Here is a 15,744-nt window from a genome sequence, read left to right as displayed (position 1 = left end):
TCATATTAATCTGAATCGCCCCAACATTTATGGGAAGATAAATGATTTCTCATAACTAATCAATGGTTTGTGTAAACCAAAATGAAATCCTGGTATTTTTCTCAGGAGTGAATTTTTTCTATAGTGTAGGATGTACAACTAATTGTTCTTGTGCATCTAGACATATCCAGATTTGTTAACAGCTCGGTGTTAGAATAAAAAGTGAGTACCTCACAGTGTAAAGTTCTGTCCAGCCTTTATATATAGTCTTATGGGTCTCACCAGTGAAGCTAAATCAGGACCATATTATGAAACTTCCCCTCAGTCACCTCTCTGGGTACAGAACCACTCCAAGCTATCTTCCCCTCTCTCCAGTTCAATCCCCTCTGACAACTACCAGGGCCCTCACTGCCAGTGCATCCTCCCCTGTGTCTGTCTGTGGTCATCGTCTGACCTGGTCTTCTTATCACAATGCAGAGACACTTGGAAGAAACCTTTACTTCTGTTAAAGGTGTGTTGTATCCTATTTTCTCCAAAGCCAAAGCCTACTTCTTTAGGAACATTTTTGTTGTCTCTCATTCTTAGAAACAAAGCTTCCCAGTTTAAGCCATTTGGCAACTTTATATGGTAGCTAGTGTCAGTCATGCAATTTCAGATTCAAAGGAACTGTGAAATTGGACCAAAGTGGGTGGTGGGGTGGAGGCAGGCTAGAGTCCTTGGAGAGGCAGAGAATCAGTAACAGACCAACAAAATGTTGAGATAAAAACATTCAAGCAAACTAGAGAGATGAGTCAGTTCAATGGCAATGGAGCAGGAAGGGTATACTTGGAGATATGCCACTGGGTAAGCACTGGAAAGTTGACAAATTAGGACTGCTCTGACGCATGCATTTTGTATTTAATAAAGGAAAGAGTAAAGACCTTTTTGCCAAATTCACATAATTCAGGATCTCAGTAATTCATCTATGTCAGTAGTATGAGGCAAAGCAGGTACTATCCAAGTGGGAGTGTAATAAATGACGTTGAGCTATATTATACTTCTTCAGGCTACTTATTCTATTTTTTCTATGGTACATTTTTCACGATAAATGTAGAAAAGATGGTGAACTTCCTACAAGCTTAAAAAATTCTCTTATACTGCATAAAACTAGATTGATATAGTTACTTACTGAGAGATGATTAAAATAAGCTTCCCAGGCCCATTAGTTTACTAGATTTTGGACCCTACTTAAACCATATATGTGTGAATATTTTTCAAGGAAATTTCTACTTTTCATTTCACCAAGTTTAATGTGTGCTGTGTTCCTGTTTTTAAGGAAATAATGTTTAGTTATCTCAGACAGTGGATATATTTTTTAAAAATACTGAGTCTTCCTAACTAGTGATTGAAAACATGATTTAAGTTTGTTGAGTTAAATTAAATCCAAGTGGACATTAATTGGGTGTTTAAGCTGCCCAGACTACTTATACTGAAGGATCTTTTGACAACATTGTATTTTGGCATTTTTCAGAGGTTTGGATCTTCAGTTATTTATTTTCCAAAATATCATAAAATACATTACAACTAAGGAAGAAGGTAGCGTTCAATTCAATTAAGTATTTATTGAAACTCTATTGCCAGCTTAGGCTGGTGTGTTGAGTGGGCATATTTTATGCCTTTGAGGAACTTATTTCTTCTTGGGATAAAAGACATATGCTTAATACACATAACAGCAGTTCTGCATGCTGTAAAAATAAGGGCTGGAATGCGTGATCAAGATAATGGGTTTTTTTGTTTTGTTTTTATTTTTCACACCTTTATTGGAGTATAAATGCTTTACAATGTTGTTAGTTTCTGCTGTATAATAAAGTGAATCAGCTATATGTATACATATATCCCCATATCCCCTCCCTCTTGAGCCTCCCTCCCACCCTCACTATCCCATCCCTCTAAGTCGTCACAAAGCACCGAGATGATCTCCCTGTGCTATGCAGCAATTTCCCACTAGCCATCCATTTTACATTTGGCAGTGTATATACGTCAGTGCTATGCTCTCACTTCATCCCAGCTTCCCCTTCCCCATCCCTGTGCCCTCAAGTCTGTTCTCTACATCTACGTCTTTGTTCCTGCCCTGCCATTAGGTTCATCCGTACTGCTTTTTTAAATTCCATATATATGTGTTAGCATACGGTATTTGTTTTTCTCTTTCTGACTTACTTCACTCTGTATGACAGACTCTAGGTCCATCCACCTCACTACAAATAACTCAATTTTGTTCCTTTTTATGGCTGAGTAATATTCCATTATATATATGTGCCACATCTTCTTTATCCAGTCATCTGTTGATGGACATTTAGGTTGCTTCCATGTCCTGGCTATTGTAAATAGTGCTGCAGTGAACATTGTGGTACATGTCTCCTTTTTTTTTTTTTTTTTTATCAGTTCACTCAGTCCCATATAATTAATTTTTTTTATCTTGATCTTTTCTTAGCACTTTTATGAGTTCATCAGTTTTTCATTAGAGTTCTGAAAATGCTTATTCATTCAGTTCAGCAGTACAGTCAGTTACCAGAAACCTGTACTTGTCAGAGTCTTTTCCATGAATTTCTTGAAGATGAAACCCTTTTATAGGAACATATTTGCAAAATCATCAGAGTACACCCAGAACTGTCTGTAAATGACAAAAGACTTAAAAATGACCATGGTTAAAGATTTGATGAAAGTTCATAATAATGCAGTTGACAAGAAAATTAGTTATTTCTGAGATATACATTTTAAAGTAATAACTAGGATTATTACTTATAACATTATACCAGAACATATAAGATTTTTAGAAGTTTCCTGTGATGTCTGAAACATTTATATTAACATATTTCCATACATATTTCCATACAAATACAAATATAAGATTTTTAGAAATTTCATGTAATGTCTGAAACATTTATATTAACATATTTCCATACATATTTCCATACAAATACAAATATAAGATTTTTAGAAATTTCATGTAATGTCTGAAACATTTATATTAACATATTTCCATACAAATAACCCAATGAAAGTTTAGTATTAGTTGCTTTGTTTGTTTTTTTATACTGCAGGTTCTTATTAAGCATCAGTTTTATACACATCAGTGTATACATGTCAATCCCAATCGCCCAATTCAGCACACCACCATCCCCACCTCACCGCAGTTTTCCCCCCTTGGTGCCCATACGTCCATTCTCTACATCTGTGTCTCAACTTCTGCCCTGCAAAGTGGCTCATCTGTACCATTTTTCTAGGTTCCACATACATGCATTAATATACGATATTTGTTTTTCTCTTTCTGACTTACTTCACTCTGTATGACAGTCTCTAGATCCATCCACGTCTCAACAAATGACTCAATTTCGTTCCTTTTTATGGCTGAGTAATATTCCATTGTATATATGTACCACAACTTCTTTATCCATTCGTCTGTTGATGGGCATTTAGGTTGCTTCCATGACCTGGCTATTGTAAATAGTGCTGCAATGAACATTCGGGTGCACGTGTCTTTTTGAATTACGGTTTTCTCTGGGTATATGCCCAGTAGTGGGATTGCTGGGTCATATGGTAATTCTATTTTTAGTTTTTTAAGGAACCTCCATATTGTTCTCCATAGTGGCTGTATCAATTTACATTCCCACCAACAGTGCAAGAGGGTTCCCTTTTCTCCACACCCTCTCCAGCATTTGTTGTTTGTAGATTTTCTGATGATGCCCATTCTAACAGGAGTGAGGTGATACCTCATTGTAGTTTTGATTTGCATTTCTCTAATAATTAGTGATGTTGAGCATCTTTTCATGTGCTTCGTGGCCGTCTGTATGTCTTCTTTGGAGAAATGTCTATTTAGGTCTTCTGCCCATTTTTGGATTGGGGTGTTTGTTTCTTTGATATTGAGCTGAATGAGCTGTTTATATATTTTGGAGATTAATCCTTTGTCCGTTGATTCATTTGCAAATATTTTCTCCCATTCTGAGGGTTGTCTTTTCGTCTTGTTTATGGTTTCCTTTGCTGTGCAAAAGCTTTGAAGTTTCATTAGGTCCCACTTGTTTATTTTTGTTTTTATTTCCATTACTCTAGGAGGTGGATCAAAAAAGATCTTGCTGTGATTTATGTCAAAGAGTGTTCTTCCTATGTTTTCCTCTAAGAGTTTTATAGTGTCCAGTCTTATATTTAGGTCTCTAATCCATTTTGAGTTTATTTTTGTGTATAGTGTTAGGGAGTATTCTAATTTCATTCTTTTACATGTAGCTGTCCAGTTTTCCCAGCACCACTTATTGAAGAGACTGTCTTTTCTCCATTGTATATCTTTGCCTCCTTTGTCATAGATTAGTTGACCATAGGTGTGTGGGTTAATCTCTGGGCTTTCTATCTTGTTCCATTGATCTATGTTTCTGTTTTTGTGCCAGTACCATATTGTCTTGATTACTGTAGCTTTGTAGTATAGTCTGAGGTCAGGGAGTCTGATTCCTCCAGCTCCATTTTTTTCCCTCAAGACTGCTTTGGCTATTCGGGGTCTTTTGTGTCTCCATACAAATTTTAAGATGATTTGTTCTAGCTCCATAAAAAATGCCATTGGTAATTTGATAGGGATTGCATTGAATCTGTAGTTTGCTTTGGGTAGTATACTCATTTCCACAATATTGATTCTTCCAATCCAAGAACATGGTATATCTCTCCATCTGTTGGTATCATCTTTAATTTCTTTCATCAGTGTCTTATAGTTTTCTGCATACAGGTCTTTTGTCTCCCTAGGTAGGTTTATTCCTAGGTATTTTATTCTTTTTGTTGCAATGGTAAATGGGAGTGTTTCCATAATTTCTCTTTCAGATTTTTCATCATTAGTGTATAGGAATGCAAGAGATTTCTGTGCATTAATTTTGTAGCCTGCAACTTTACCATATTCATTAATTAGCTCTAGCAGTTTTTTGGTGGCAGTTTTAGGATTCTCTATGTATAGTATCATGTCATCAGCAAACAGTGACAGTTTTACTTCTTCTTTTCCAATTTGTATTCCTTTTATTTCTTTTTCTTCTCTGATTGCCGTGGCTAGGACTTCCAGAACTATGTTGAATAATAATGGTGAGAGTGGACATCCTTGTCTCGTTCCTGATCTTAGAGGAAATGCTTTCAGTTTTTCACCATTGAGAATGATGTTTGCTGTGGGTTTGTCATATATGGCCTTTATTATGTTGAGGTAGGTTCCCTCTATGCCCACTTTCTGGAGAGTTTTTATCATAAATGGGTGTTGAATTTTGTCAAAAGTTTTTTCTGCATCTATTGAGATGATCATATGGTTTTTATTCTTCAATTTGTTAATATGGTGTATCACATTGATTGATTTGCGTATATTGAAGAATCCTTGCATCCCTGGGATAAATCCCACTTGATCGTGGTGTATGATCCTTTTAATGTGTTGTTGGATTCTGTTTGCTAGTATTTTGTTGAGGATTTTTGCATCTATATTCATCAGTGATATTGGTCTGTAATTTTCTTTTTTTGTAGTGTCTTTGTCTGGTTTTGGTATCAGGGTGATGGTGGCCTCATAGAATGAGTTTGGGAGAGTTCCTTCCTCTGCAATTTTTTGGAAGAGTTTGAGAAGGATGGGTGTTAGCTCTTCTCTAAATGTTTGATAGAATTCACCTGTGAAGCCATCTGGTCCTGGACTTTTGTTTGTTGGAAGATTTTTAATCACAGTTTCAATTTCATTACTTGTGATTGGTCTGTTGATATTTTCTGTTTCTTCCTGATTCAGTCTTGGAAGGTTATACCTTTCTAAGAATTTGTCCATTTCTTCCAGGTTGTCCATTTTATTGGCATAAAGTTGCTTGTAGTAGTCTCTTAGGATGTTTTGTATTTCTGCGGTGTCGTAACTTCTCCTTTTTCATTTCTGATTTTATTGATTTGAGTCCTCTCCCTCTTTTTCTTGATGAGTCTGGCTAATGGCTTATCAATTTTGTTTATCTTCTCAAAGAACCAACTTTTAGTTTTATTGATCTTTGCCATTGTTTTCTTTGTTTCTATTTCATTTATTTCTGCTCTTATCTTTATGATTTCTTTCCTTCTGCTAACTTTGGGTTTTGTTTGTTCTTCTTTCTCTAGTTTCTTTAGGTGTAAGGTTAGATTGTTTACTTGAGATTTTTCTTGTTTCTTTAGGTAGGCTTGTATAGCTATAAACTTCCCTCTTAGAACCGCTTTTGCTGCATCCCATAGGTTTTGGGTCATCGTGTTTTCATTGTCATTTGTCTCTAGGTATTTTTTAATTTCCTGTTTGATTTCTTCAGTGATCTCTTGGTTATTTAGTAACGTATTGTTTAGCCTCCATGTGTTTGTCTTTTTTACGTTTTTTTCCCTGTAATTCATTTCTAATCTCATAGCGTTGTGGTCAGAGAAGAAGCTTGATATGATTTCAATTTTCTTAAATTTACTGAGGCTTGATTTGTGACCCAAGATGTGATCTATCCTGGAGAATGTTCTGTGCGCACTTGAGAAGAACGTGTAATCTGCCGTTTTTGGATGGAATGTCCTATATATATCAATTAAATCTATCTGATCTATTGTGTCATTTAAAGCTTCTTTTTCCTTATTTATTTTCATTTTGGATGATCTGTCCATTGGTGTAAGTGAGGTGTTAAAGTCCCCCACTATTATTGTGTTACTGTCGATTTCCTCTTTTATAGCTGTTAGCAGTTGCCTTATGTATTGAGGTGCTCCTATGTTGGGTGCATATATATTTATAATTGTTATATCTTCTTCTTGGATTGATCCCTGGATCATTATGTAGTGTCCTTCCTTGTCTCTTGTAACATTCTTTATTTTAAAGTCTATTTTATCTGATATGAGTATAGCTACTCCAGCTTTCTTTTGATTTCCATTTGCATGGAATATCTTTTTCCATCCCCTCACTTTCAGTCTGTATGTGTCCCTAGGTCTGAAGTGGGTCTCTTGTAGACAGCATATATATGGGTCTTGTTTTTGTATCCATTCAGCCAGTCTATGTCTTTTGGTTGGGGCATTTAATCCATTCACGTTTAAGGTAATTATCGATATGTATGTTCCTGTGACCATTTTCTTAATTGTTTTGGGTTTGTTTTTGTAGGTCCTTTTCTTCTCTTGTGTTTCCCACTTAGAGAAGTTCCTTTAGCATTTGTTGTAGAGCTGGTTTGGTGGTGCTGAATTCTCTTAGCTTTTGCTTGTCTGTAAAGCTTTTGATTTCTCCATCGAATCTGAATGAGATCCTTGCTGGGTAGAGTAATCTTGGTTGTAGGTTCTTCCCTTTCATCACTTTAAGTATATCATGCCACTCCCTTCTGGCTTGCAGAGTTTCTGCTGAGAAATCAGCTGTTAACCTTATGGGAGTTCCCTTGTATGTTATTTGTCGTTTTTCCCTTGCTGCTTTCAATAATTTTTCTTTGTCTTTAATTTTTGCCACTTTGATTACTATGTGTCTCGGCGTGTTTCTCCTTGGGTTTATTCTGTATGGGACTCTCTGCGCTTCCTGGACTTGGGTGGCTATTTCCTTTCCCATGTTAGGGAAGTTTTCGACTATAATCTCTTCAAATATTTTCCCTGGTCCTTTCTCTCTCTCTTCTCCGGTCCTTTCTCTCTCTCTTCTCCTTCTGGGACCCCTATAATGCGAATGTTGTTGCGTTTAATGTTGTCCCAGAGGTCTCTTAGGCTGTCTTCATTTCTTTTTATTCTTTTTTCTTTAGTCTGTTCCGCAGCAGTGAATTCCACCATTCTGTCTTCCAGGTCACTTATCCGTTCTTCTGCCTCAGTTATTCTGCTATTGATTCCTTCTAGTGTAGTTTTCATTTCAGTTATTGTATTGGTCATCTCTGTTTGTTTGTTCTTTAATTCTTCTAGGTCTTTGTTAATCATTTCTTGCATCTTCTCAATCTTTGCCTCCATTCTTATTCCGAGGTCCTGGATCGTCTTCACTATCATTATTCTGAATTCTTTTTCTGGAAGGTTGCCTATCTCCACTTCATTTAGTTGTTTTTCTGGGGTTTTTTCTCGTTCCTTCATCTGGTACATAGCCCTCTGCCTTTTCATCTTCTCTGTCTTTCTGTAACTGTGGTTTTTGGTCCACAGGCTGCAGGATTGTAGTTTTTCTCATGTCTCCTTTTGAATTATGGTTTTTTCAGGGTATATGCCCAGTAGTGGGATTGCTGGGTCATATGGTAGTTCTATTTTTAGTTTTTTAGGAACCTCCATACTGTCCTCCATAGTGGCTGTATCAATTTACATTCCCACCAACAAGATAGGAGGGTTCCCTTTTCTCCACACCCTCTCCAGCATATATTGTTTGTAGATTTTTTAATGATGGCCATTCTGACCGGTGTGAGGTGACACCTCATTGTGGTTTTATTTCGTGTTTCTCTAATAATTAGTGATGTGGAGCATCTTTTCATGTGCCTCTTGGCTATCTGTATGTCTTCTTTGGTGAAATGTCTATTTAGGTCTTCTGCCCGTATTTGGACTGGGTTGTCTGTTGTTGTGATATTGAGCTGCATGTGCTGCTTGTATATTTTGGAGATTAATCCTTTGTCAGTTGCTTCATTTGCAAATATTCTCTCCCATTCTGAGGGTTGTCTTTTCATCTTGTTTATGGTTTCCCTTGCTGTGCAAAACCTTTAAGTATCATTAGGTCCCATTTGTTTTTTATGGTTTTTATTTCCCTTACTCTAGGAGGTGGGTCAAATCCCTCATTGTGATTTATGTCAGAGAGTGTTCTGCCTATGTTTTCCTCGAAGAGTTTTATAGTGCCTGGCCTTACATTTAGGTCTTTAATCCATTTTGAGTTTATTTTTGTGTATGGTATTAGGGTGTGTTCTAATTTCATTCTTTTACATGTAGCTGTCCATTTTTTCCAGCACCACTTATTGGAGAGGCTGTCTTTTCTCCATTGTATATTCTTGCTTACTTTATCAAAGATAAGGTGACCATATGTGCGTGGGTTTATCTCTGGGCTTTCTATCTTGTTCCATTGACCTATATTTCTGTTTTTGTGCCAATACCATACTGACTTGATTACTGTAGCTTTGTATTATAGTCTGAAGTCAGGGAGCCCGATTCCTCCAGCTCCATTTTTCTTTCTCAAGATTGCTTTGGCTGGGCTTCCCTGGTGGCGCAGTGGTTGAGAATCTGCCTGCCAATGCGGGGGACACGGGTTCGAGCCCTGGTCTGGGAAGATCCCGCATGCCGCGGAGCGGCTGGGCCCGTGAGCCACAGTTACTGAGCCTGCGCGTCTGGAGCCTGTGCTCCGCAGCAAGAGAGGCCGCGGTGGTGAGAGGCCCGCGCACCGCGATGAAGAGTGGTCCCCACTTGCCGCAGCTAGAGAGGGCCCTCGCACAGAGACGAAGACTCAACACAGTCATAAATAAATAAATAAGAGAACGTGAATTTCTAAAAAAAAACAAAAAAGATTGCTTTGGCTCTTTGGGGTGTTTTGTGTTTCCATACAAATTGTAATATTTCTTGTTCTAATTCTGTGAAAAATGCCATTGGTAATTTGATAGGGATTACATTGAACCTGTAGATTGCTTTGGGTAGTATAGTCATTTTCACAATATTGATTCTTCCAATCCAGGAGCATGGTATATCTCTCCATCTGTTTATGTTATCTTTGATTTCTTTCATCAGTGTTTTATAGTTTTCTGAGTACAGGTCTTTTGCCTCCTTATGTAGGGTTATTCCTAGGTATTTGATTCTTTTTGTTGCGATGGTAAATGGGATTGTTGCCTTAATTTTTCTTTCTGATCTTTCGTTGTTAGAGTATAGGAATGCAAGAGATTTCTGTGCATTAATTTTGTATCCTGCAACCTTGCCAAATTCATTGATTAGCTCTAGTCCTTTCCTGGTGGCATCTTCAGGATTTTCTATGTAAAGTATGATGTCATTGGCAAACAGTGAGAGTTTTACTACTTCTTTTCCATTTTGTATTCCTTTTATTTCTTTTTCTTCTCTGATTGCTGTGGCTAGCACTTCCAATACTATGTTAAATAATAGTGGCGAGAGTGGACATCCTTGTCTTTTTCCTGATCTTAGAGGAAATGCTTTCAGTTTTTCACCATTGAGAATGATGTTTGCCATGGGTTTGTTGTATATGGTCTTTGTATGTTGCGGTAGGTTCCCTCTATGCCCACTTTCTGGAGAGTTTTTATCATAAATATGTGTTGAACTTTGTTCAAATCTTTTCCTGCATCTATTGAGATGATCATATGGTTTTTATTCTTTAATTTGTTAATATGGTATATCATATTGATTGTTTTGCATATATTGAAGAATCCTTGCATCCCTGGGATAAATCCCACTTGATCATGGTGTATGATCCTTTTAATGTGTTGTTGGATTCTGTTTGCTAGTATTTTGTTGAAGATTTTTGTGTCTATATTCATCAGTGATATTGGTCTATAATTTTCTTTTTTTGTGATATCTTTGTCTGCTTTTGGTATCTGATGGTGGCCTCGTAGAACGAGTTTGGGAGTGTTCCTCCCTCCGCAATTTTTTGGAAGTGTTTGAGAAGGATAGGTGTTAACTCTTCTCTAAATGTTTGTTAGAATTTGCCTGTGAAGCCATCTGGTCCTGGACTTCTGTTTGTTGGAAGATTTTTAATTATAGTTTCAATTTCATTACCTGTGATTGATCTGTTTATATTTTCTAATTCTTCGTGGTTCAATCTTGGAAGGTTGTGCTTTTCCAAGAATTTTTCCATTTCTTTCAGGTTGTCCATTTTATTGGCATATAGTTGCTTGTAGTAGTCTCTTATGATCTTTTTGTATTTCTGTGGTGTCAGTCGTAATTTCTCCTTTTTCATGTGTAATTCTATTGATTTGCGTCCTCTCCCTTTTTTTCTTGATGAGTCTGGCTAAAGGTTTAGCAATTTTGTTTATCTTCTCGAAGAACCAGGTTTTAGTTTTATTGATCTTTGCTATTGTTTTCTTTGTTTCTATTTCATTTATTTCTGCTCTGATCTTTATGATTTCTTCCCTTCTACTAATTTTGGGTTTTCTTTGTTCTTCTTTTTCTAGTTGCTTTAGGTGTAACCTTAGATTGTTTATTTGAGGTTTTTCTTGTTTCTTGAGGTGAACTTGAATTGCTATGAACTTCCCTCTTAGAACTGCTTTTGCTGCATCCCATAGGTTTTGGATCATCATTTTATCTAGTTTCTAGTGTACAACAGTGATTCAGTTCCATATATATATACACACACACACACACATATATATATACATACACACTCTTTTTCAGGTTATTTTCCATTATAGGTTATTACAGGATACTGACTATAGTTCCCTGTGCTATACAGTAGGACCTTGTTGTTTATTTTATATATGGTAGTGTTACAGCACATCTTAAGTATTGGAATACTTGGTCTGTATTAAGATCTTTTAAAATAAATAAATAAATAAATTTATTTATGGTTGTGTTGGGTCTTAATTGCGGTGAGCAGGGGCTACTCTTGGTTTTGGTGTGCGGGCTTCTTATTGTGGTGGCTTCTCTTGTTGCAGAGCACGGCCTCTAGGCGTGCGGGCTTCAGTAATTGTGGCAAGTGGGCTCCATAGTTGTGGCTCACGGGCTCTAGAGCGCAGGCTCAGTAGTTGTGGTGCACAGGCTTAGTTGCTCCACAGCATGTGGGATCTTCCCGGACCAGGGCTCGAACCCATGTCCCCTGCATTGGCAGGCGGATTCTCAACCACTGCGCCACCAGGAGAGCCCTGTATTAAGATTTTGTAAATTTTACCTTTGAAAACTGGATTCACATATCAAAGTATTCCATACCTACTTAAAGGTGTTCCAATAACTGATTCGAATATAAAAAAATTATTTTCCTTTAATATCCACACCCACCTTAACAAGATTTGTCCATCTTTTTTCAGAAGAGCTGATTTAACTTTGGTACAAAAACATGTCAGTTTGAAAACTATGTGTGTCCAAGTAAATTAATTTACTCTTGTGTCAGCCTAGTATTATTAACATGGGATTCACAGGGATATTACATAAGTTGAAAAGCAACTCAAAAATTATCAATATCAACAAGAAATTCTTCAAATATTTTTGGAGTTTTTTGCAGACAATTTAGAAAATTGTCAATTGCAATTAAAATCTGCATATTGGGGGCTTCCCTGGTGGCGCAGTGGTTGAGAGTCTGCCTGCCAGTGTAGGGGACACGGGTTCGAGCCCTGGTCTGGGAGGATCCCACATGCCGCGGAACAACTAAGCCTGTGAGCCACAGCTACTGAGCCTGCGCATCTGGAGCCTGTGCTCCGCCACAAGAGAGGCCACGACAGTGAGAGGCCTGCGCACCGCGATGAAGAGCGGCCCCCGCTCGCCGCAACTGGAGAAAGCCCTTGCACAGAAACGAAGACCCAACACAGCCAAAAATAAATAAATAAATTAATTAATTTAAAAAAATATGCATATTGATCATATTAGGAAAATATGTAAGATTATTATTTATTTGTATGTTGGAGGTTTCAATTTCAACATGAATTCTCTTAAGTTTTCCAACTACCTTGTAAATAAACTCTTGCTTTCCTTGAGGCTTCAAGATCAGTTTACTCATATGTAGTGTGATATTAGTGAGGGAACGTGCACCCGTGTGCCTTGTTTTTGTCATTGGTTATTGGGTAATTGGCAATTATTCCTTTTGTTTCAAAAAAATTCTTAGAGTTAACAGTTCAATGAATCCTTGTAAAACTCCTCATAACCAATAACCTTTGGCGTAAAACACAAAATCATTAAATTTTTCTTCTGGGTTTTTTTTTTTTCTTGATTTCTGTAAACTAATGATGATTCAGAGCATTTGCATGTGTATTCTAACAACTGTATCTATGACACTTTCCACAGAATCTACTTCATAAAACTGAGCACAAGTATTTTCAATATATATAATATGTTGGTATGCAGCAGTAAGACAAACATCAGTCTCTAGTTTTAAAATGCTCTTAAGTCTGGAGTTTTCATCTAACATAACTGAAGCACTGACCATCGTGATAGAAACTAATTTTTTTAATATCCAGCTGAAGTTCTTCTTTAATGAATGTAAAAGATTTTAAGTTCTAATTTTTAGATAGTGATTGACAATATTTCATCATAGATTTGGAAGTCCTTTGAGAAAAAAACATAACCAAACTATTAATTGGCCAGTGTCCCTTATTTCCTGACTCTTATCAGAGTGCTCTTTTGTAAAATGCATATTTGAACACGCACTCCTTTGCTGATAAATGTTCAGGAGATCATCATGCTTCCATGGTAAAATCCAAATTCCTTAACATTCAGTTCCATGATCTTGGCCTCCCAATCTTACCAACTTCACTTTTCCACCCCCTCCTCTTAAACTTCCTTCTAGTCATGCTGAAATTGTTGTGGTTCTTGTAAAAGGCCATTCTCTCTTACCTCTCAATGCCATTTCACTTTCACTCCAGAAAGAAGCACATCTCCCCTCCCTTAACCCCACCTATCTTCCTCCTGCTAGTCTTTCAAAACTCAGCAGCCTCTCCTGACAACCCTCTTCTCCTGGGCAGCCTGGAATTAGTATCCCTCCCTTGTCCCCCTTTTCACCCCAGGACCTCTGAACACTCTCCCATAGCACTTATTACACTATATTGTAGTTGTCTCCACCAGATGGTAAGCTCTTTGAGGGCAAGGATGGTGCTTTTTGTCTCTATACCTCACACCCACAACGGCCCGTGGCATGTAATGGGTGCTCACATCACATTTATATTGTGTGTTTCAAGGGATACCTGACTAAACTTGCATAATAAATAACTGCCCTATATGTAAGGGGTTCTACTTTTCACTTTGACTTTTAAATATAATGAATAGTGAGTTGGCTGTCTTATTTTAGGATGTTAATTGGCATTTTCTTCTTACTCCTCTAAAAAGGTTCTATCTAGCCATTTAATTTGTTTAGTATGACTAAGTTTTGTAACTGTGTTTGTGATCATTTATTAATGGATTTTGCTCTTGTTGCTAATCAATCACCTTTCCCTTTTTCTCTCTCGGTCCAGCTCCAACAGAGGCCACTATGCACCCGCATCTAGGTAAGTGTTTGAGACCCCGATGTCACTGACCCTAGTACTAGATCTACTTGTTTCACTCCTCTGCCATGTGAGCAGGTGATACAGAGGCGAGGAAACTCTCTGCCCTCTCTAATTCGCTGATCCTTCACTGAAATCAGACTCAGGTCCAGATTATGCTTGAACCCGGGACCTCACCTTATGAGGTGATACAGCTGCCCAGCTGGGGCTAAATGGAGGGACTTCTGAACCTGTTCGTACATTTATCCTTGGGATCCTGTTGAGCGTGATCTTTTGACACCGTGTTCTAATGCTGAAATTTCCCCAGAGCCCCTCCCCATCATAAATAGTAGAGCATGGAGGCAATGGGCAAGGAGCTATGAGTATGGAGGAGTGGAGATTACTTCAGGTCTGAGATATCTGCTCAAAGTAGTATTGGGTTGTAAAAAGAGAAATAACTTGGCCCTTTCTTCAAAAATTAAAACGAGGTTGTTTAAACAACTAAATGCTTTTTTTAATGGCATCATGTAACGTTGCCACCTCTCATTTTTCTCAGGATCTTTTCATTCTGCCGTGTACTTAGCGGGCCACAGTTCTTGAGGCGGGGTTGTGTAGTGGTTAATAGCACAGATTTGAAGCCAAACCAGCTGGATTTATCTCACTTTCACCACTTGCTTAGCAACGTGATATTGGGCAGGTTATTTAACCTCTCTGTGCCTCAGTTTCCTCATCTATAAAATGGAAGTCATAATAGTACCTACCTCCTGTGGCTGTTATGAGGATTAAATGAATTCATATTTGTAAAGTATATAGTCAAGGATATACTAATGTTTGTAAAGAAATAAATACATGAACAAATAACCATAGAGGCTTACCCATGCCTTTGTAAAACAATCTCTAGAAAGCAAATAATCTTTAAGAGTTAAATTTCTCATAGGTGACAGTGAAGACTTATTTTAAAAGCAGTTTCCTACACACACTATTTAATGAAAATGAAAAGAAGTTATCCTAGCTGGCTCCAGCTTTTTCAGATGTCTCTCACTGTGGGACTTGCAGATGGGTCAGTGTTTGTCTCTTGGGCTTTCTCTTTCAACCTGTAAACCCAATTAATTTATTTTTCTCTTTGGAAAATCTGCCTTGAGAAGCTCTACTTTTATGTAATGCTACAGCTTGGGGCTCCTCTTCTTTGGCAGATGGACGCAAGCACTTAGAAGCATGCCTTCTAGCAGCCGAGGCAGGCTGGTGACCCGCAGTGGCCCAGCTGAGCCTCGACCAGGTTAGGTATTTGAGAGAGCGGTACCCTGTAGGCATTTCAGACACTGCATCTAATTGCTCAGAGGAGTCATTAAATCACTCCCACGCACAGAAGACATCACGGTGTTCTCTCCAGTGTAAATCCATATTCTCCCTATTGTCAGGCCTAAGGCTTCGAGTCTGAACAGCCATTTCTCTCAATACACGCTGATTCACTGGTTTCCCGGACTTCGTTATGTGCTTACCTGCTGGCATACCCGGTATAAAGAGGGTGAGGATGGCTGCAGGTGGCAAAGAGAATTTAGAAGTGTGCTTCCTCATATTTGGAGGTGATTTTAATTACCCAGTGACTTCAGTGAATTATATTCAACTGAGCCCCCCAAAAAAGGGTAAAATGTCACTTTTGAAAAAAATAAAAAATTTTGGTTATGTTTTATTAATCAAATCATATGATTTTAATTTTCCCGAAAAGCATGTGTAG

The 15,744-nt window shown here is 37.7% G+C and overlaps 1 protein-coding gene across 3 annotated transcripts in view; it reads left to right on the top strand.

Moving 5' to 3' along the window:
- Positions 1-15,744, top strand: part of RELN (reelin) — a 529,785-nt gene that overhangs the window by 244,188 nt on the left and 269,853 nt on the right. For all 3 annotated transcript variants that reach the window (XM_007177312.2, XM_057550217.1, XM_057550216.1), the window contains exon 5: positions 14,001-14,033. In XM_007177312.2, coding sequence (XP_007177374.2) covers positions 14,001-14,033 — 33 coding nt within the window. The remainder of the gene's footprint in view (positions 1-14,000; positions 14,034-15,744) is intronic.

The sequence above is a fragment of the Balaenoptera acutorostrata genome, chromosome 7, assembly GCF_949987535.1.
Source record: "Balaenoptera acutorostrata chromosome 7, mBalAcu1.1, whole genome shotgun sequence".
NCBI classification, from domain to species: domain Eukaryota; kingdom Metazoa; phylum Chordata; class Mammalia; order Artiodactyla; family Balaenopteridae; genus Balaenoptera; species Balaenoptera acutorostrata.
Note: the sequence above shows the minus strand (reverse complement) of the source record. Positions and strands in the feature narration are given on the sequence as shown.